Source organism: Poeciliopsis prolifica, unplaced genomic scaffold (genome assembly GCF_027474105.1).
Source record: "Poeciliopsis prolifica strain line A6 unplaced genomic scaffold, Auburn_PproV2 SCAFFOLD024, whole genome shotgun sequence".
Lineage (NCBI taxonomy): Eukaryota > Metazoa > Chordata > Actinopteri > Cyprinodontiformes > Poeciliidae > Poeciliopsis > Poeciliopsis prolifica.
In genome coordinates, this window is record NW_026562399.1 from 4,398,586 (window position 1) to 4,421,188 (window position 22,603).

General features: G+C 38.3%; 1 protein-coding gene across 5 annotated transcripts; it reads left to right on the forward strand.

Moving 5' to 3' along the window:
• The first annotated feature begins 735 nt into the window (after positions 1-735).
• Positions 736-21,986, forward strand: LOC129370495 (tubulin-specific chaperone cofactor E-like protein). Of its 5 annotated transcripts, none has more exons than XM_055046529.1 (9): positions 6,410-6,629; positions 8,347-8,407; positions 10,891-11,030; positions 11,111-11,250; positions 11,590-11,771; positions 11,854-12,110; positions 12,987-13,113; positions 13,202-13,318; positions 16,750-21,986. In XM_055046529.1, exons 3-9 carry the CDS (start codon positions 10,901-10,903, stop codon positions 17,093-17,095), a joined length of 1,299 nt encoding a protein of 432 aa, XP_054902504.1. In that variant the 5' UTR covers positions 6,410-6,629; positions 8,347-8,407; positions 10,891-10,900; the 3' UTR covers positions 17,096-21,986. The 5 variants fall into 5 exon arrangements, with proteins under 5 accessions (XP_054902501.1, XP_054902505.1, XP_054902504.1 ...); XM_055046528.1 differs by having other exon boundaries at positions 6,410-6,614; positions 8,350-8,407; XM_055046527.1 differs by having other exon boundaries at positions 6,411-6,614.
• Positions 21,987-22,603: the final 617 nt, after the last annotated feature.

Below are 22,603 nucleotides of genomic sequence, written 5' to 3' on the forward strand. Positions count from 1 at the left end.
TATATTCTCTGCTGCGTAGAAGTCAAAGGTCAAAACACAGGTTTCCAGGCACAAACTTGATTGCAATGTGCTGGACGAAAAATTTTCTTCTTTTACCACATTTGTGACAAAAAGAGGATTCTGGTTCTGCTGGAGATTTTCCTCTCCACTGTCACCACAATCCTTAATGCATCAATTCACTTATTGTGAATTGGTGCCATAAAATAAACTAAATTGACTTGAAGCGGCCTTTAGCTTGAATTTTAGCTCACCCTGCAGAAATGAATCGATTAACTCTAAACTCTCTACTGATGCTGTTTGAACTCAAAACAAAATCAGTGAACTAATCGAGAGTATTCTCCAATATTCAAAAACTTTCCACATGTTCGGTTGTCAACTTTAACACAAATATATCAAAACGGGATTTACTTGACTATTCTTGTTTCAACACATTTATTCTTCAATCATTCCCAGTAAAGATTTATCGACTGTGAGTACTTTCTTCTATAACGACATCATCCTGCAAAATTTACAAATTGAAACTGTTCTCTTTTTTTTTTGACACAAAAAACGTCTAAAAACGACAGTGAAAATATGCAAAACTTACAGAACCTGTGAATTTCACACTTTAGTGTGTTTTTTTCTGTAAAGTTGTTGCCGGTTTATTACAGTAAAAATAACAGATTGTAGTTTTTTAAAAAAATTTTATAGTGTCCACCTGCCCTAGCTAAGTGACTGTTCCCATGGTAACTTACAGAAAGCAAAACAAGTTAGGAGAAAATGAGCGTTTGTCTTAATTTATTGATTTATCTTCTATACACAGAGCAATGCTCAGAATGAGCTAATTTTATTTTATAAGCTTGTAAAATGTAAAACAGTGATGCAGGAGCATTGAATACAAAACTGGCGTCTTGTTTCAGAAATGTCCATGGGTAGTTGTAATGTCCTGAATAAATGAATGAAATAAATACACAGCAGCCTTCTGGCTTCAGATTCAGAACTGCTCCTGAAGAGAAAAGCAAACCGTGATGAAGAAGAAGCTTTTCTACACGTTTCCTTCAGCGGAGGAGACGAGCGACCGGCGTCTTCAGCAGAAGAAGAAGGGCATCCAGAGGAAGGACCGCATGGCCGCCCCCGCCGCCACGCCCGCCAGTAATCCCAGCGTAACGCTCTCTGCGACTCCATCAAACGGATCCCTCTGGACGATCACCTGGTGGGTTCCTTCAACACAACACAGCAGCCGCTGTTACAGGTAAATCCTGTCTGTTGCCTCTCAAACAGGTCTTTTTCTTTTTTCTTTTTTTTTCTTTTGCTTATCAGACTGGTTAAGTTTGGAAGGGAAATTGCTGTTAAAATCTTCTACATGGAATATAAAAATCCAAACAGCTGGATATTTGCAAGAAGAATAAACTCAGAAATCCTGAGATTAATCTCAGAAATGTTCCAGAAAAACGAGGGAAACCTTTGAGTTCAGATAGTTGTAAATCTAGTCGGAAACAAATTCTGAAGTAAGATTGATCTCAGGCATTTTCTAGAAGAAAACTAAATTTCAGATTTCAAAATGTGTACGTTTGGAAGAACAAATCTGAAATTCTCAGATTAATCTAAAATTTTCTAGGAAAAAGAAGCTCATAAATTTTTTAGATTGATCTCAAAGTCCTGGATTGACTTTTTGAGGATCAGAAATGTCTACATTTTTGGAGAAAAATACTGAGTTTAAATTCAGAATTGGAGTTTTTTTCTTTCATATGTACAACTTTTTAAACTCAGAAATGTTCTCATTTTGTCTAGAAATGTTCTGAGGTTGAACTCAAAGTTTCTTGTTCTTGCATTTTGACATTCAGCCATCTTACCTGGCCCCGCTCCAGGTGTGATGTACACAGTGTGGTATCCGTTCATGGGGACGGCCTGATAGGAGTCGTCATAGGGGTCGTATGCAAACACCTGCACAAAAAAACCAACAGAAAAACATTTTCATTATTTTCAGCGGCAAATTGTCAGGTGAAGGTCCAGATCCGACAGGGAACACACAGAACTCACCGGGTTTCTTCTGGTTTCAAGCAGAGTCAGTTTCCATGCTCTGAATGAGAACAAAAACCCAAAATCAGAAGCTGACAAATGTGTTTAGTTTAAATTAAAGGCTGAGCCAGCAGGTGGGAATGTACCTACAGAGACTCATCTTCACTGTTTGCGCACAGGTTGAGTGTAGAGCCTTCTCTGAGATGAATCACTACGAGGTTTTCCCTGGGATTACTCTCTGGTGGGTTCACACCTACAGACAGACAGTCAGACAATTGGGGTCTTACTTTCTATTTGCAGTGACTGTAGCTATAAACGTATTTCTGTGACGTTTACCTCCACATTCCAAACCAGACCGCACATCGATGCACGTTGTTTTCAGGGTGACTCGCTGCTCCAACTCCCGCCGGCTGTCGCTCTTGTAGAAACACAGGCTGCCGTCTATCCAAAGGTCACACCAGTTCAGCTTCCAGCGCTTTAAAATGGCGGCTGCAGAGCAAGCATGCAGAGTCATGCTACCACTTTTCTGTAAAGGGATTTGATGTACTCTGGAAACCACTTTACTTTCACTGGTGATGATAATTGGTCACTACTGAGCCAGCTTGTGGTGTACCTCTAGGATCAGTACTCGCTCCCCTTTTATTCTAGAACTTGAATTAGACATAATTTTATTGAAATAATTTGGTATAATCCCATATTTTTCAAAAGTAAATGTGTAAATAGATTGCAGAGATATACAGTGTCTCTCAAAACACCTGTAGAAAAATAATCATAGTCGTTTAATATAACTATTAAAGGGGAAGTATTATATGTTTATAGGCATATAGTGCCATTTTATAGCATTTCAAGTGACTGTTGCCTTCAAAAATTTTAAAAATGCTACACATATTTCAAAAATTACTAATTTGACTTCCTGCTTTAATGCCTTGAAACTGGGTCTGTGTCTCTTTAAAAAACCCTGCTCTTTCTAAAGCTCCGCCTCCAGGAAGTCATCCAAACATGGCTCCTCTATTAACCCTTTTAGCAACGTTTTACCAGCAGCAGCAGCAGCTCCTATAACGAGCTCAGCTCCAGGCTTTTGCTAATTGCTGTTGGCTAGTCTGAAGGAGCTGAGTGTCGGAGGAGGTATGCCTCTAAGGTTCACCCAGCTGAATGGTTGCCATGGATTTCTCAAACATGCATAAAGAAATCAAATCAACACGCCTGGTTATTTTTGGTTGAGGGAAAATCATTATAGCATAAAGCTAAAAGATTGATTTTATGTAATACTACCCCTTTAATTACAAATAAATGAAAGGTCTGAGCAGTTGCAAACCAATAATAAATAAAAAAATTTAAAACTATACAAAATGTACTGATTTTAAGCATAAAATATTGTAATTAAACAAACAAAATAAAAGGAAAATGTGATTCAGAGGGCCCTTTATTTGAAAACTTGCTTCTTTTAGCCAAGTCTTATTAATAATTACATTCTCTCTCTCTTGCTATAAACTTTGACTTCAGCTTGAGGAAACAAATTTCAGAAAAATCTGGTATGGCAAATTGACTTAATTTCTGTCACATTAGAGGTGTAAAATCTCTTAAAATAACTTATTGTGAATCATTTCCTTTCCAAAACTCTGCTTTCGACTGGCTTTCTCTCATGATCTGTGAGCCACTTAAAGACACTGCCGGCCGAGGACAATTAATAGGATTAAATGCTGCAGAGGCTGGAGTTTCGTAACCAGCATGGTGGCTTTCTGGAATATTCTGAATGGAGAATAAAGAATATACAGAAACATGATGTTGGTCAGTTAAAGATCAACATGTTAAACCTTTAAAAGCTCAGAAAAAACAAGTTCCTCAAAATCATCAAAAACTGTTTTGTTATTTGACCCTGAATATGAGTTGATTAGCAAATCTAAATTAGAAATGCCTAAAACCATGCACATTTCTCTGCTTTGATGCTTTGAGGCTGTCGCTCTTGTAAATATGTAAATAATTCCAGATTTTGGCATCAAATTTGGTTTTTGTTTTGTTTTTGCTAGATTAAAGGCTATTCTTCTATATTTGTCTGAAATATTACTGCATCTTTGGAGTAGAATTTTAGTTTTGTCAAATTTTATATATTTTTTTTAGTTTTGATCATATTTTTTCCCTCTCTCCAACTCTGATTCTGGAGGGGACATTTGTATTTTTCAGATGAAGCAAAAAATTAAAATTAGGTAACAACACACCTATATCTTAAATTCCTTTTGTATTGTTTTTAAATTCCTTTTGTACTCTTTATTTTTTTATCTAATTATTTCTTATAATACTGCTATTTATATTAGTTTAAATAATATTAAATATTTCAATGACTGTAAATTTATGACCTTTCAAAAGTTGAAAATAATCAACTTTTCGAGCTCACAATTTCCAAATCTTTGTAGAAAGCTTGAGATGAATCCAAAAACTTCTAAGTTCTTTTTGGTGGAAATTTACTCGTTTTTTCTTTTCCTGTTACGCTATTTTAGGGAATTTTTAGATCCATAATCTCTAAATAAAAATATTTGCTAATATATAATTAAGATTGGGACTGTGTATATAATGTAATGTCATGTATTTAAGATACTTTCCAAAATGTATGTCAATCATTCTTTTTTACATGATTCACACCTTTGAAATAGTTGAGAAAATAAATAAATATATTTACTTATTGGATTGTGGTACTTTTTGATTTCTGTATTACTGGTATAAATTTCAAATGTAAATTAAAGAGAATTTTTGAGTAAAATATTCCAAATTTACCTTTATGTTTTGGGGTTACATGATCAAAAATAATAGGAAATACTCACTCTGTCTCCACAGCCAGCCTGACTTCAGGAGCGCCATGTTCCTCAGCTTCAGTCAGCTTTGTTCTTTCTGTTTCAATAATATTCCAGCAGAAGTTAAAAAGGGATATTAGCTTATTTTATCGGATGATTTAACTCAGATTCCTCCCCTGTTGTCTGTTTGTATTCTCTGCTCCTGGCAGATTACTGTGCATCTGACTCACAGGATCCTTCTGGATTAGAATGCCACGCCTCCCACCCAGTTTCCCCTCACTCTTTCTGGGCTGAGGACCTTACCGCCATGTTTTTATGCATACATTGAAATAACACAATAGATGCCCAAAAACAGAAACTACAGTTTCTTCTGCCTCTGATTTCTGCTTTAAATTGTAGTAGTTATAGTACATTAATCTCTGCTCTGAGATAACAAATGAGGATTAGCTTAATGGTCCGCAGGTCACAAACAATGACATCATTTCCTGCTGGGAAGAGTATTTTCTAGAACCTGTCCAGATTTGTGCTCTCTGTACGTAAATGAAACCTTTAAGGGATGAGGTGATGTCACTCATGAAATAACAGTATTCCATAATAAAATACCATAATAAAAACCTTAATCCCTTAATAAAATATTAACATGGCAGCAAAAGTTTTGGTTAGTGGAAATACATCAAAGATCTGCTGTTGTTGTATCAACCTTCCCGACCTCTCAGGTCTTCTGGTTCTGGTCTGCTTTGTATCCCCAGAACCAGAACCAAGAGAGGAGAAGCAGCTTTCAGCATCTATGCACCAAAAATTTGGAAAAAACTTCCAGAAAACTGTAAAACAGCAGAAACCCTGACTTCCTTTAAATCTCAACTAAAAACACACCTGTTTAGAATTATATTTGAAATGTAATATGTATTGTTTATTCTATGTTCCATGACTTTTGTGTTTATGATGTAAAGCACTTTGAAATGCCTTTCTGCTGAAGTGTGCTATACGAATAAAATTTGATTTGATTTTGATTTGATTAGTGGAAACTTGTGTCAGTGTGCAGAAGAAATGCTGCTGCATATAAATTACGCTTAATAACTCTTCAATTAAATAATATTTTTATTTACTTTTGGGATCAAACAAGTATTTTTGAATAAAATTGAATTCACTCACAAAAGCACTGATTCAAGAAGTAGAATACAAATGTAGGCCACACTTTTCAGATTTATTTTAGTTGAAAACAATATTTTTTTTCCCCCACTTCCAGTTTGTGTTGGTTTTAATAATAACGTCTCAGTAAAATGCACTGTGATTTTTAAGCCATTTAAATCAATTAAAAAATGTATTTGTCATGTTTGTCTTTTTAATTAAATAAAATTTTCATATTCTAACGGAAAAGCCTCACGTGTGCTCTGCTCCTTTAAGTCTGGCAGAGAACCAATCACAAACGAGAATGTTTGTCGCTATGGCACGACGTGATCAGTGGCAACAGGTAGTCCGAAAATAATGTTACATATTTAAAAGCTAATTTGTAGTTACGCATTTTACATGTTTCTATGTTTCATGCCTTTTGTTTCTTGTCGTTTCATTGCTCTTTTATCTGTAAGGAAAAAATAAAAAAAATAAAACCTGACATTTAAACAACGTAACTTCCGGTAGAAGAGGCGTGTCCTAATCTGTCAAACTAACCGAAGAACAACAAACACAAACCGAAGGTTGAGAGGCTCCGGTGGTCTACGAGTGGACTCACCTCTAACCTTGTTACTGGGACACAATATAGCTGTAATGTTCCGAAGAAAGGTCCATAAAAGGGGCTGAACACCTGCACCAACACCCGTTACCGGACTGGATGTAAGAAACACCAAAGTACTGATTGTTCTGATGCTCCTTTTGTCGTGTTTACAGTTTATATGGCCTGTTTGCTTCTGAAACACCTCAAAACGCCCGAGTTTGCTCTATTTTTCCATGTTTTTAGTTTGAGCTGCGTTTTCCAAACAGGCTCCGTTAGTCTGCAGCTCCCACAACAACCGGTTTTTGGTCGACCTTCTGGTTGATTTGCCGAATTATGTTGAAAAAAGCTCTCATTTGATTTTAAATTTTTTTTCAGAGAGTGTATGAAAGCGGAGTATTAAATTATGTGATATTGCTTTTGTCTTTACTTGTTTGAAGTGTATTCGGCGTTATTTATCAGTCGATTCTTCTCGTTGTTTAATAAAAGGAAGAAAAAAATGCTTAGAATTCGCAATGCCAACGCCGAACAGTAGAGGGAAGCAAAGAGCGGCGTTCAAAGTCAACTTTTATCATAAAAAATAACTTCCTGGAATTTTGTTTATATCGAACTTCATAAACAAAAATCACCCCCCCCCTTTTCAAAAAACTGACAGGTGCCTCTCTGCATCTGAATCTTTATGTCAGATATTTACTTCAGAAATCTAAGCTGACATTTATTCATAGTCAGAATGTTTAGGTGTTTTTTTTCTGCTGGTTTTGATCATTTTACAGCTTACAGTCGATTAAAACACAAAATTCAGTTTCTCAGAAATGAATAAAAATATTACTATGTTTATATACCAATAAATAAGTACTTTCATTCTAAAATATGGCTGTTTTTCTTATGATTTTCTCACAATACCATGACATTTCTGCATCACAATCCCTTTTTCATTTACCTAATATAAAATTTTATTTCTGAGAAACTGACTTTTGAGTTTTAATTCGCTTAAAATCATAAACATGAACTGAAATAGATGTCTAAAATGTTCTATGGAAGGACTCTATGTAATATGTGTTTCAGTACTAGAATGAACAAACTTTTTCTTGATCTTATTTATTGAGACACACAGTCTACATGTCAGACTTGTGCTACCTTTTTCTAAGAAACAGCATTATGTATTTTGTGCATGAATGTTAGTTTATGCACAAAAGTGCATAAAATTTTTCTGGACAATAAATTATCCCAGAAATTATTGCGATAAATAATAATATTTTTGAAACTATTTTCAAGTAATTTAATGACAATGGCACAATAATGCAAGTTTGCCCTCTCAATCATCAAAAAACTTTAATTTTGTTAAAAAAGAAAAACGCTCTTAACACTGGAAATGGAATTTTTTAAAATATTGAACAAAAAAGACCAAAACCAATAAAACGGAAATTAAAACCTGCACACAACTAAAAACATAAGTAGAATAGATTATAAAGTCTCTGTAAAAAAAAAAAAAAAAAAAATCACCCTTTACAAAACATAATGAAAATGATTGAACTCATTGTAGTTTACAAAGCGATTCATTGATTTATTGCAAGAAGCTTATATGCTTCAAAACATGAATTAATCTTCCACCATACATGGGAACATATTTAAATAAAATGTCATTTTTTTTCCTGGACCACCTCATGATTCTTAATGGGTCCCATCTGGCCGCCCGAGACAAAACGTCCTGCAGGAGCCCGTTCTATTCAAAAGTCAAATTCCCCAGACACCTGCTTTCTTTCTGGCCACTTTTTTTTTGTTGCTCCGTCACGTTAAATGATCAGACCCAGAACCGTTTCCATTTTTACTCTTCCCTCTTTCTGCTTCCCTCAGCAGGAATGGGGACGTTGGGTTGTTGAAAACACTCTTTCCTCCGATCTCTGCTGCGTCTGAGGTAAGAACCAGGAGATCTGTGTCATCAGGCCGAGTCCTGACTCCAGACTCAGACATTTGGCAAACGCGTCCACGGACAGAACTTTAGATAACTGGACCTTTGTCTATCAGACACCGATAGGCCTGATCGGACAGGACCGGGTGGGATCAGATTTTTATCGCATCATGACCTTGAGGGAAAGCTCCGTGTTTACACAAAATGTTTAAGATAAACAGATAGATTTTATTTGAAAGGTAAAAATACATTTCATTTCTATTGCTGCTGAATTATAGCTACACATTAGTTATGCTTGATTATAAGTGAAAACAAAAAGCCGTCCTCACTGTAAGATTGGGGGTGTTAATGTTTTTAATTAGATATATCTATCAATCCATCTCCATGAGTGTTAAGGTCAGAGGTCATGATCTAATAATAAAAACGGCCTCCATGGGATTAGTTTTCTCACAGTCTCAGGTTTGGACTGCAGAGCAGAACCAGAGAAATTATTGTTCGTTCTAATGGTGAACTCTTGTTGTTATTTTTTAATTCAATTTTTTTTCTCTCTCCTCTTATTAAATGAAATAAATTTTAGAAATATGCGATTTCTATTTTTTTCAGGTTGGTGATCTGAAACATTTAAGTGAGAGATAACAGAAAAAAATCTGGGGGGATATAAATATTTTCTTCACAGGATTGTATTTAACTGATTGAATAGCACTTGTCTCTCCTGGAAAATCATAATACAAACCACGTAACATCATGTAGGCGCAGGTTCCTACACCCGCTGAAAGGAAACAAATGTACCCAGCACAACACTTTCGTTCTATTGGCTGAGAGGTTGCCAGGCGACTGTGCCAAAAGGCGGTTCCGTGTTTCGTAAGCGAGCAGAGAATCTGAGCAGAGACTAAGTGTGAACGCGAGGAGAAGTTTTGAGTACAAGCGTTACAGGTGTTAAGCAGAAAAAGATGAAGTCCTACTTTCAAAATAAAAAAGCAAGCAACAGTATTAAGAGTTTTGCAAACAAAAAACATAAAATCCTGCTTTCAGACTGAACATATGTGCTCTTGGATTATGGCAGAAAAAGTCCCATATAAACCTGCTCCCATAGTTTACTCAGACTTCACATTGCTTTGTTGTCCTGTGGTTGTCTAGCAGAACAAATTCATTATTTGATCTCCCAAACTGTGTGCAGCCACCAAGCACTGCCTTTTGTTGTAGTTTATTATAAGTTTAAAGGAAAACCGTTGGTGCACTTCTGACCCCACCTGTTGGACTTCTGAGCACCAGCAGAGAAACTTTATATAAAGCTCCCATTGTTACACATGCAGCTCTCTGCAGCTGCACAACACGATTTAAAAATATTCAAAGATTAAAAACCTTTATTAAAATAGTTGCTTATGAGTTAGAAATAATTTAAAGAATTTTCACAATTTTAAAATTCTTTAAGTGTTTATATAAAGACTTTTTCAATACCTCATATATTCCAGCCGCAATAATCTCACAATAGGAATTTTAGTCAAATTTATTTTTAATTTTATCTTACTATATGATTAAAATTTTACAGAATAATAATTGATTTTAAGCAAAAAGAAATGTCCTTTTCTGTGCCTTTTTCACCCCATCGTGAATGAACATTCTTATATTGCAGTTTGTATTTTTCAAAATTCTTTTCCGTATGAAATTTTTCTACTGTAAAAAAAAAAGTAAGCTTATTGCACAAATTTACCGGAGGAACTATTAAGAATGTATATTTATTTATTTATTCTTGATTTTAATTTTATTTCTATGTGCTAATTGAACACACTTAGCTTATTTTCTTTAGTTTTTCACCCTTTAAAATGTAAATTTATAGATAAAGGAATTGATTTCACTCATTTAAACCATTTTTATACCTCTTCTTTCCACAGTGTCTCTTAAAAGTGTAAAACAATTATTGTTTTTGTTGAAATCTGCTGAGTTGTTGTGATTGAGTCAAACCTACCAGCCCACACTGGTTGACCTCTGAACTTTATTTTAGCGCAAAAGCTACTTGAGAGATAGCAGAGCCTGTGTTATCGTTTAATAAGTGCTAACAGCAGGTCTTTCATTTCCCCAAAGATCTGCAGCTTTTACTGATGATTCTGCTCCTAAACTCTGACATGTTGTACCACGCCTGCATGTAAACAAAGCGGCTCAATTATTTTACAGTTCTCTGGTTCCCAAACCAGTTCTGCTGGTTACTGTTTGATTTTGTGAGTTGTTTTTTTTTTTCTAATTTCTAAACCACAGATTTTCGGCATCTTTTTTCACTAATTAAAGTCAGTGTATTATAGTTTTTACTGCATTTTTTAGCGTTTGCACCAATCTCTTAAAAGATAAAGCTCTTTTTTTTTTCTTTATCTTTTTTAGGTTGAATTTGATCAGTTTCAGGTTTGGGCTGCAGATCAGAACCAGAGAAGTCGTTGTTTGTTCTAATGGTGAACTATTGCTGCTTATTTATATATTTTCTCTGGATTATTATGAAGCTGTGCAGCCATGGATTCCTCTGATGAAGAGGAGGAGCGCACCTTCGTCCGGGTCCTCAGTGAGAAGTACAACCCGGAGAATTTCCCCTACGGCCAAGGTGTGGTGGTTCTGCCCAGCCCTCCAGGATCTCCTGTTAAAGGTAACAGAAAAAGCAAAAAACACTTCATAACCAATTGAAAATTGCAGAAATGAATTGACATTGGTTTTGCTGTGGGACAGACCGACTGTTCCTGCCCAGCATTCTGGTTCTGAACGACTGCGGGATCAGCAAAGCTGGCGACAGATCCGACATCGAAGCGTTCTGTGCTCATGTCCTGGAGCTGGACCTGGCCTACAATCAGCTCAAGGACTGGGAAGAGGTAAGTCCTCTTCACGAATCCAAAACCATTTACGTAGAGTTGGTTGGACCCACGTTGGGCGCCAGATGTTGGTCGATGACAAAAATAAATCGACACACAATTAAGAAAGTCTTTCTACATCTCATAAAGTTTGAGTTGCTTTCTGACTTTTGTGGTCAGAGTGACCTGATACTTTACACACAATGTGTGTGTGAGGGGGGTGAGCAACGTAAACACAAGCTTGATTGACAGCGCTACATTGGCAAAATCTACCGAAGATTCCAAAACAACGAGTTAAAAACAAATGTCAAAAAATACTAAGGATCGTGTTATTCGTTGTGTTCATTGTGGCTTTGACAGATCAGCACCATCGTCTCCAGCATTCCTCACCTGGACTTCCTCAACCTGAGCATGAACCCGCTGAGCGGCGTGCAACTGCAGCCCAGCGTGGCCGATGTGTTCTCCAGGGTGCGACGACTCGTCCTCATCAACACGCAAGTCAGCTGGGACACGGTGCACACTCTCACGCAGCATACGCCAGAGTAAGTGAGGCAAGAAGATGTTCCCTGTTGCTGTGCTGCAACGCGTTCGAGTTTCTCAGACTCTGCTCCTCCTGGCGTCCAGGCTGAAAGAGCTCTTCCTCTGCCTGAACGGCTACGACTCCGTGTCCGAGTCCCAGGCTTCCTGTCCGTCACTGAACCTGCTACAGATCACTGGCAACCAGCTACAGGACTGGGCCGAGGTCAGGAAGTTTGGGCGGCTGTACCCCAGTCTGAGCACCCTGGTGCTGGCCAACAACAGCGTCAGCTCTGTGGGTGACACCAAGGAAACACTGGAGGGTCTCTTCCCCAACCTGCGCAGCATCAACCTCAACAACTCAGGTTTGTTTCCTCTGCCAGTTCAGTTGGAATGTATTTTGCTAAAAGACCAAGAAATATACCCAATGCAAACATATTTATGTGTGGAGAGAAAATCATATTGGTCAACCATAAGGCAGGACAAGATGGCTGAAAAACGTGTCACAATAAAAGCATTTTATATCAGTCAGTGTAGATAATTATTGATCATTAATTATTGGTTTTAAATATCTGAAATGCTACCCAACTGGTGGCGTAATATTTTCTGCTTTATTCAGTTTTCCCTCCATGCCATTGTTTTTTATTTTTAACCATTTATGAGGCACAGTGGCGAAACATGAAATCACTGCTACGCTTGTTGCTCAACAGGTTGTTGCCAGATAACCAAACCTTGCTAAAAAAATGTTGTAGGATATTTAATTAATGATATTAATTTAAAAAACTTAAAATTATGGCCCTTAGATAATCAATTATGCAGAAACTGATCATGTGATTCTTATTTTCTTTCTGCTTTGTTCTGTATTGTGCTGTCTGGCATTTTATACGTAATCCGATATTTTTTTATGCTCTTTTTGATGGAAAAGCTAGTTAATTTGTCTGTATTGTACAGTACTGTATTTATATTGCTTATACTTTGAGGTTCTACAGATGAAACCTGCTTCTTTGGCTAACTTTGGCATACTGTTCATGTTAAGGAATTAGGTAATTTAAAGATTATATATATTATATAATACATTTTGAATCGATTCAGAATTTCCAGGATTTGGATTCCATATAAAAAATATTTTTTCAGTATCTACATTATTCTGTGATGTGCATTGTTCCCTTTGAAATAAATAAACCTCAACATGAACAGCAGTTCAAAGAGAAGAAATGAAGCGTTTTCCTTGTGAACTGCAGGTCTCAGCCAGTGGGAGGACATTGAAAGGCTGAACTTCTTCCCTAAACTGGAGGACGTCAAAGCTCAGGGGATTCCTTTGCTGCAGTCGTACAGCACCCAGGAGCGACGCAGCCTCCTTTTAGCACAGTTCGTTACGATGAAACGCTCCCTCTTCATGCATCATGGCTGTTTTTAATTATTTAAGTATTTAATGAGCTTTTGTTCTGTTCCCCAGGCTGCCATCTGTGATGGTTTTAAATGGGAGTGCCATTTCTGACGGAGAGAGGGAGGACGCAGAGCGGTTCTTCATCCGATACTACCAGGCCTGTCCTGAGCGGGAGCTTCCTCAGAGGTACACTCTTCACACCATGCAGCGCTTTGTCCAAAGCAAACGAAGGGCTGCTGTCCTCATCACTGGAAAACAATTAAATCCAGTTATCTTGTCAACTTTAGAAATACAATTCACTTTTCTTTAAACATTTTTTTGACTAAAGCATGTTTGGCCACTGGGTGACTGGCATGGCGCCCCCTCCCACTGGGCTTAGCAAGTTTTCTGGGGGAAACCCTGAGTTGCCACATTTAATTTCCCCTTAATCCATAAAGTATTTTTGAATTCGAGTAAAGTTTCCTTCTTCAGTAACACAGACTGCAGCAGCTGACGTCATTTTACGCTTCGAACCATGAAAACTTGTGATGTCTGTGGTCGTTTCTTTTATTTGGGGACAAACTTCAGATATCCAGTCATCGTCTCCAGTCTCAGTTGCCTTCATTCCACTTAACCTGAGCAGAATGAGGTGGGGGTGGGGGGCTTTCTGAAGGAAGGTGGAGTCCTTCGCTGAGGGAAACTAACCTTTTGGGAGACAATGCCGCCACTCTCCGACTGCTCAATGAACTCTTTGTAGGGGGAATTCTCTGATTGGGAATCGGATACGGCAGGTAGCTGCTAGATGCTGCTCGATGTTTCTGTCTTTTATCTGCACACCAACGCCGTCAAAATCAAAACGGGAAGCCTGGAGATTTTCTGATGGTTTCGGCAGCGCTGCATCTCCTCTGACGCTTCAGGTGACGAGCGGCGGATTATGTCTCCTTCCTTCTCTCTGGTTTGACTGGCGCTGGTGGACCTGGTTTGGTGGTTTGGTCTCTATAGGTCAGAAGGTCAGGGGGCGTCGGTGTGAGAGCGCAGGTATCCCCTTTCCTCTCAGGTAGCGCGGATCAAACGCATTCTGTAGAGTAAATGAGTTATTTAGATGTTGTCATCCTTAAAACCACCACTTACCAGATGTTGCCAGCTGAAGTTCTGCTCCAGTACTTCACTGATTCGAATCTTACCTAAAGAACAGGAATTATTTTTTGTGTAGCTTCTCATCAAGATACACAAATCACAAGACAGAAATCACAAGTCCTATTTAATGTCTACATCCTATCCCAGTATCTCAGATTACAACACTGCAAAAACATCTTACCAAGTAAATTTGGTCTAGTTTCTGGTGCAAATATCTTAACTTTTCATCAATATATATAAGCTTCTTTCAAGACAATGATTTATTGATATCTAAAATCTTTTTTTTTTTTTTTTTTTTGTTGCTTAAGTTACATGCTGTAGTTTTAAGCAGATGTTCGGTGTGAGAGTTTACTGTCTGGTGGAGGTTGAGCGGCGCTCCGTCTGTGAAATATCACCACCAGTAGCGGCGGTCCCAGAGCGAGATCAGAACCGGCGTCTCACACCGCCAGCTCGAAGACTTGAATTATTTTTCAGTTTACTTGTTTAGCTTTCTGACTGTGATGCTAATCCGGGTGAGTGTTGGTAGTTGAGTCCTGCTGTCTGGCTGCTCAACTCAGGCTGAACTTTGACCTGAATCTTCAGAGTCACATAAAGACAGTTACAAAGTCGGCCTTCTGTCACCTAAAGAACATTTCCAGGATCAGAGGACTGATGTCTCAGCATCAGAGAAATTCATCTTTAGTTGCATTGATCACTGCAGCAGGGTCTTCACAAAGTGATCTAATAAAGCAAATCCTCCAGCTGCCGCTGATCCAAAACGCTGCTGTTGGCGTTCTGGCTAAAACTAGGACGGTGGAGCACATCGCCCAGTTCTGCAGTCCTTCATTGAGGGAAGTTTAGACTTAAAGAAACTACTGGTAGTTTATAAATCACTTAACGGATCAGAGATCTGCAGATTTGTTGGATCAACCTTCCGACCTCTCATGTGTTATCAATACATCACAAAAAAATGGTCTCAAAAACACAATATGAACATTTATCGCAATCATTTCTGGGACAAAATATCAACCATTAAAATTTGTTATCAATTGATCAACATATTTGTATATTTGCTCGATGATTTTGATGATGGCATTTGACTAAATCTAATGTTTATTGCTTGTTTGGTATCTGCTTTATGCCTTTTGGGGGGTTTTTGAGCGTAAAGTGCTTTGAACTGTGTTGATTCTGAAATGTCCTTCAATACACACGTAACTCATATAGAAACTTTATGAAGTCCTGCTTAATTTAAGGTGTAGTCGACCCAGCAAGACTCTGTCACTGGAGAAGTTTTGAAAAATAACGTAGAAAAGTGGTGAGTTTCAGGCTGGATGTTGGACCTGGACTGGACAGAGTCTCCAAACCCACAATCTCTTTCCTTAAAAACACAATTAGAAAGGCTGACATGTTATCTGCAGCAGTGTTTCACCAGACGTGCCGCCTTAAGCCCTGCTGTCAGAAGGGCACTTTGTGCGCCGCGAGTTCCCACAGAAACCTTGGGTCAGGCGGATCGGCTTTGAGGACCAGTTTTTAGTGGGGAAGTGAAATTGGCTTGATTGGACCAGCTGTTACAGACTCTTTGAAAACACTGCCTCTCTTTTTTTTTTCCCTCCTCTCCTTGATTTTATTTAATCGTTCCCGGGTCTTTATCTCGAGCTTCGGTTCCCCTGAGACGACTGAGTGGTTTCTCACGGCCGACGGTTGGGTTTTTTTTCTGCTCCACCAGAACATTTCCTTTCAGCAGCCACCAGAACACAACCTGAATGGAAATGAAGCTAATGATGATTAGGACTGTTTTCCTTCAGCATTTAGAGCAAAAAAACATCAGAGCTGTTTAAGCTCATAACAATAAGGAATCACGAGATGTAAGGTCCCGTCTATCAAAGGTCAATAAATATGTTTGGTTTTGAACCAGATATTAACTGAATCTTTATGAAATACATAACTCAAAATGATATTAGATTATAAGATCCCACATAACAAGTAATAAACAAATCCCGTTTAAATCCAAAACAAATCCTGAACAGTTAGTCTGCGCTTGTACAAGTTTGAATGAATTAATCTCATAAGAAGAGTCTCATAACTAGTTTTATCTGATTTTTCATATCTTACACCTATTACATGTGAAAAAAAAAGTTTTATTGCTGCAGCATTAAAACATGCCATAAAAAATAAATATTTTTGTAGTTTGCACAATTTTCTAGTTGATGGAAACGCAGCGACTGACACTGACGTACTATAGTTTAACCCCCTCTGCTCGTCCTCGCACGTGGCCACGCTCCTCTCTGCGTCTTGGCTCCGCCCACTTGTGGCAGGACAGTTGAACTCTTCCACAGGGAGGTCAGTCACGTTTGAACTGGAACGATGTGGGTTGGCCTGAGTGAAGTTAACCCCCCCGTGTTTGCGCAGCGAAAACTTTAGTTTGTTTTAATGATTCATATTTCCAGCCTAAATTAAGAAAGTAAATTTGTCCTTCAATCTTGTACGAACCAAACACCAACACGTGCCCCGTTCTGTTCCAGGTACCACGCCCTCGTGTCCAAATATGGCCGCCTGGCCCCGCTGGCCGAGGTGGACCTGAGCCCGCGCGGCACCGTGGTGGAGGTCCGCTGGGGGGACCGGGTGGAGCCGGTCACCCTCCGCCTGGAGCAGACGGTGGGCGACCTGAAGAAGCAGCTAAAGGCTCTGCTGCAGCTGCCCTCCAACGGCATCCGCCTCTTCCACATCGACAAAGAGATGAGCTCCGTGTTCGGACCCGAGGAGCTGAAGTGCGGCTTCCGGGCGCTTCACTCCTACAGCATCCAAGACGGCGACGAGATCCTAGTGGTGCCCAGAGAGAAAAACCGCTGCTGCTCCTCGGACTTTTGAGGAAGGACGCTCTCGTGCTTCGGATGAGAAATTAAAAATGAACAGAGACAAAGCTTTTATTTGATAAGAAAGACTTCTCCCAGTGCTGAATGTAAGGAAGTTTAGAGAAATAGCGCAACATTAAATTTGCACATTGAAGCTTTTGACCCAAAATAGCTTTAAAGGAATTTAGTAAAGTTTAAAATTGAGCTGTTTTGTTTCTCTGGTGGAAGCTGGGTCTATACTGAAGACCTTTACTTTAGCTAAACATGAAATCTGGGCCATAAAATCGTCAAATGTAGGTGCCAAAGACGAGACAAACTATGCAAAACCTGTCCAGGGTTTCCCTGAAAAAACCAGGAGTGCAAGAGCTGCTAAAAATGTTCATAGTTGACAAGAACTTATCTAACTAGATAATTATGTGTAATTGGAAAACATTGCTGCCAATACCAAAACACACAATTATAGGCTTTAAAAAAGGCAAAAATACAATCAAAGTATTTTCGCTTAAATCCTAATGAAATAATTAGTCAGTGAATCTTAAAACAACTTTCACATTTAAAGCTTGAATGAATTTAGAAAAATATTACCTGAAATAGACAATAGCTGTGTTTCCATTGACCATATAACTTCACCGTTTGACATCTGGAAAATCATGTTGTTTCATGGAAACGTGCTAGTTATCGTTTTTCCATGAAAAAGCTTTGCCGTTAGGATCATACAGGGTTTGTTCAGACGTATCAAAATGAGTTTATTTCACAAAACTGCAATGGAAACACTTTTTTTTTTTTTTTTTTTTTTTTTTTTTACAGTAGTCGGAGGATGACATGTTTTTTAAGGATTTACCATGTGAACAAACTTATGTTTCTTATTTAATGGAAGCGCCGCAAATGATAAATAGTTTTTTTTTATCTGACATTAATGGAATATTGGCAAAGTTTTATGCACATTGGTAATGGAAATGTAGTTAATTATGTATTAATTCCTGCAGAAGAAGCCCAAACCAACTATACAGCATGCATATTTAATCATTCACCAACATACTTTTTACATTCTCTTATCACTTGAGCATAAATTTCTCCTTTGTCCCTTTAGAATGACAGGTTATCTGCAAATTTAATGAAATATCTGTTTACCTGTTCAAAGCGACGAACCTGAGGGCGTCCAGCGGAGGAGAATACTGTTTAAAAAGAAATAACTTTGACCATTTCCTCCAGGATCCAACGTTTAAATCAATGCCCCAAAAATCAGACAGAGAGTTTTTAGTCAGGTAGATCCATTTCACATCAGAAAAATATATAAATATAAGTTAAACATGTAGATTGGGATGCGGAATTGACAGCAGCCTCACGGGTTTCTGGGCTCAAAATCAAGATGTAGCCCAGTTTGTTGAGAGGAGCAAAAAATATTCTAGTTCCGTTATTATGCAAAAGTTTATTTAAAACAACATCTTTTTTGAAAATCAACTGAATGCACAAGTTATATTAAAGAAACCACCGCAGGTTATCAGGGATTAGATCCACAACAGAACTTCAGCAGAGGTTTGATCATTTAAATTAATGCACAAATACTAAAATCTAAGGTAGAGTTTAAAAATATTCACCATGCAGTTGCAGTTCTCCTGGTTCTTTTTCTGATTGTGAATCATTTTAGGAGCAAACATACAGTGAGGAGTGAACTTTATTCTGCAGCTGGGACTGCAGTCGGCTGAATCCAGGATGTTTAGGTGTTAGAATGCACAGAAAGACTTTCTTTTTTTTTTTTTTTAAGTGCGTCGGCCTTGAGAAAGCTCCGTTTGTCTGAGTTCAGCTGAGCAGATTTAGATTTGAAAACGTTCCTTTGTTGAGAACGGATCGGCTCATTCGCTGGGAGTCCTGGGATAACCCTGGAGCGGATGCAGAAGCGCCGCTCCACTTCGGGGGGGGGGAACACAGACGCGCACGGAGCCGCCCTCCTCTCCTCCCCGCCCTGGGGGAAAGCCGAGACGGCGGCCAGGGCAGGCCAGGCCCGGTGCCGGACGCTCCGGTTACCGCCGGCCGCAGGCTGTCGGGCAGCTGAGAGGCGGCGAGCCGCTTTCTGGGGGAAACCGAACACCGGCTGCCACTGGTGTCACACAGACTTCCGCTGCTGTTGGGTTAGACCGGGTTCAGACGGCCGGGTCTCCCGCCCAGACTCTCCGTTACATCCGACACTCTGAGACGTTGTTAAACTTTACATTTCCACTCAGACTCAGTGTTTCGCCAACGTTACCAACAAGTACTATGTGTCATAACCTCCTGCTGGATCCTACGGCAGCGTATTACAGCTATTGCAGATGTCAAAAGGAAAGGAGCAGGAACTGTCCCCCCTAAGACTCAGACAGTTTTGGATCAAATCTTTGACATTTTCTAGGAAACACTTGGAGATTTCTGAGTTTGATACGTTGACATTTTTAATCTTCTGAAACTCAGAAAATTCCCCAAAATTGAAAAAATGTTGATGTTTGAAAGTCAGAATTGTCAAACTTTTTCCAGAGTTTTTCTAACACTTTTTTGACCTTTTAGTTTTTTGTTTCAAATATTCGACTTTTAGAGTCCAGAAATGTTCTCCTTTTTTTTGTCTTGACTTTTGGCTCTCAGAAATGTCCATTTTTTATGGAAAGTTTCTTATTAATCTCAAAATTTTTGAGTTTTGGGTCTCAAAGTTTCAACTTTTGGAACTCAGTATTGTTCTGTTTTTTATTTCTTAATCCAATTCCCAACCCCTCACACTCACATATTTGTAACATTTCAGGCTCAAGATTTGTGGTGTAAATATTTTCCTTTTGCATTTTCTATCTGCAATGGCGCTAATACGCCGTTGTTGGATCCAAACTCCCAGGAGACACTTCACTGCCAAGTATGAAATCTATTAGAAGAATGTAAGATGCAGGTTTTTACACTGATGGGAGAATATTTTGCATGTCGGGTTCATTTCGAACCGCGCGTGTTTATGGCTCTTTGTTTTTCCCATAAATCTCCCAGAATTCCCTTTGGTGTCACTTTGGGAATCCTGCTGAGAACATGCTGCTGGTTGCAGGAGTTTCCCTGTTAATCTGTTCACTGTTGCCTGACTGTTGCTCTGCTTCTAACTTTAGTAAGAAAAGAAAGTCAGTGGAGGTGTACTACCAGCTTCACAGGAGGGATAAATGTGACGGCGGCGATCCAGAAGGAAAAGTACATATGAGAACAGAGGAGGTTTTGTTGAGCCAGTTTTCTTGTTTCCTTTTCTTTTGCTTCGACTGAAATCTTTACATGCCAGGTCACAAGTGTTTTCATGAAAACTGCTCAACTCTCACCTGTAGTTTCAACTCCAGTGTGTCTACTTGTCCTAAAACCTGGTTTCGTTCTGGTTCTGATCCGTGTTTGGACTCCTATAGGTCCGGGTTTGAATCCCTGCCGAACCTTCTTCCTGCGCATGCGTCGGTTCTCTCTGAGTTTTTGGCTTTTTAGCTAAACGGCCTTCTGGTGTGAAAATCTGGGTTGCCATGGTGACCTGTCCAGGTTGGACCCCGTCTCGAAACAAACTGGTACAGATCGCTTTATAAGAGTCTTACAGCCGCATTTCCAATCAGTAAAATAAGAACTATTTATGAAATGTGACATTTTAAATTGGATTTTATATATATAATGTGTGTGTGTGTGTGTGTGTGTGTGTGTGTATATTTAGCACAGTCACATTCAGTAAATACATTTCAAATGCAGCTGCAGACATGAAACTAACAGCTCTGGTAATCCACACCGAGAAATTCATCTGTAAGTCAGGCCCTGTTGAGTGGTGTGTGTTTGCAAATGATAACCTATAGTTTACTCCCTGAATGCGTCATAGAGCGTGATGATGATGATGATGATGATGATGATGATGATATGCATCACTGGTCTGTGCATGTTTGGTTCTTTGGATTTTCTCCAATATCAGAACAACAACATTGTGGGTTTTCATTGTAAAATAGGATTTTAAAGCGTTCTTGCATTTTGTGGTTAAACAGAGAAGAAGAAGAAATCTTCCTCTGTTTGAACGTCTTACCTCATTTTGAACCGGCAAAGAGCTGCTTCGCCCCGTGATGTCATCGGCCATATGTGGTAAAGGTGTTTTCCAAATTTGGGTTGCAACGTAATTAAAAACTATATATAGATGTAACTCTATTTTACATGTTCTTATTTGTTTTATGGTTCTAATTTTTTGATTTTCTTTCAAAGATAAAAGCGAAGCAGATGTTGATTTTTTTTTCCATAATGTTTGAAAACATGTTCATAATGTTCATAATTTTTCATAAATTATGAAAAGTAGAGATTTTCATTTCAGCTCCTTAAATGAGGAAACCAGGTTGCAAAACACCTAGTTTTGTTTTGTTTTGTTTTGTTTTTTGCTCATTTGAAGGCAAAATAAGAGACTGATTCATGTGATCATGGAAATGAGGTTGGCAGTTGAATTCCTCGCGTCCTTTAATTTAGTTTCTAATTTTTCTCTGAGACAAAGTTTCTTTCTTCCTCTGGCGGTAAATAACTGGAGGTGTGTTTACATGTCTAACTCTGATGGGAAGTCAGGTTTTCATGTTGGCTTTTTGTGGGTTGTTTGATTTGCACGGCTGGAGTTTCTGTTCAAAACATCCGATTTTAGGGAAACGTGATTCTTTAATGGTGATGCATGCAACACGTCGTCTTCAGTAGCTCCAAATACGAATAAGATCGGCCGATTTTCACGATGCAGTTTGTCTGTGTGGAAATAATTGCTTCTTAACTTATTTCACGTGTGCTTTCGGTTTCTTTTTGTGGATCTCGACACTTTAATTCAGGTTTGGTTTCTTGAGGTAGTGATGCTGTTTCCATATCTGTACTGTGTTTTGATGCTTTTACTTCTCCTGAATAAATAAATCTGAATGATGACAACCGCAGTCGCTGTTCCACTGTTTGACTTTAGCTGAATATTTACAACCTTTTCCAACATCTGGTGTCAAATGGTTCAAATCCTGAAACAAATGTTAAAAACACGACTCAACAGAGAGCAGTTGTCTAGTAACTAGTTGCATTTACTCAGTTACATTTAGCTGAGTAACTTTTTTTTTCTTTTAATGCACTTTTATATCATAAAAATAGTCATATCTATTTAGATGGTGTGATAGGGATTGGGTGGCATTTCTACATTTCTCCTGAACAAAGATGATCTAATTAAAGACTTACTTGAATCATTTTATTGCAAAGTATCTCGGCTCTCACTGGAGTAAAATCTCTGGATTTTTGACCCACTGAGTGAAAAACAAACGTTTTAACCAAAACATTCACCGGACACAGAAGTAAACATTCAGTTTTTGCATAAGTTTTATTTTTGTACTGAAAGAAACTGATTTGGGGGAAAAAAATGTAAATATTTTGCCAGATTTTGTTACTTATTTCAGCTATTGTCATTTTTGTCCTTAATATATCAAAATTATTGCGCAGCTTTTCCAGGCAACAAACTTTTCTTTTTATCTTTATATATATATTTATATGTATAACATTTAATTTTTTCTTA

What these genes read in the sequence shown, in the direction of transcription:
- LOC129370495 (XM_055046526.1), top strand. Translation starts at nt 1,008, where the DNA reads ATGAAGAAGAAGCTTTTCTACACGTTTCCTTCAGCGGAGGAGACGAGC. An exon ending in CATCAACCTCAACAACTCAG is followed by an intron (nt 12,111 to 12,986) that starts GTTTGTTTCCTC and finishes TGTGAACTGCAG; the next exon opens with GTCTCAGCCAGTGGGAGGAC. An exon ending in GAGCGGGAGCTTCCTCAGAG is followed by an intron (nt 13,319 to 16,749) that starts GTACACTCTTCA and finishes GTTCTGTTCCAG; the next exon opens with GTACCACGCCCTCGTGTCCA.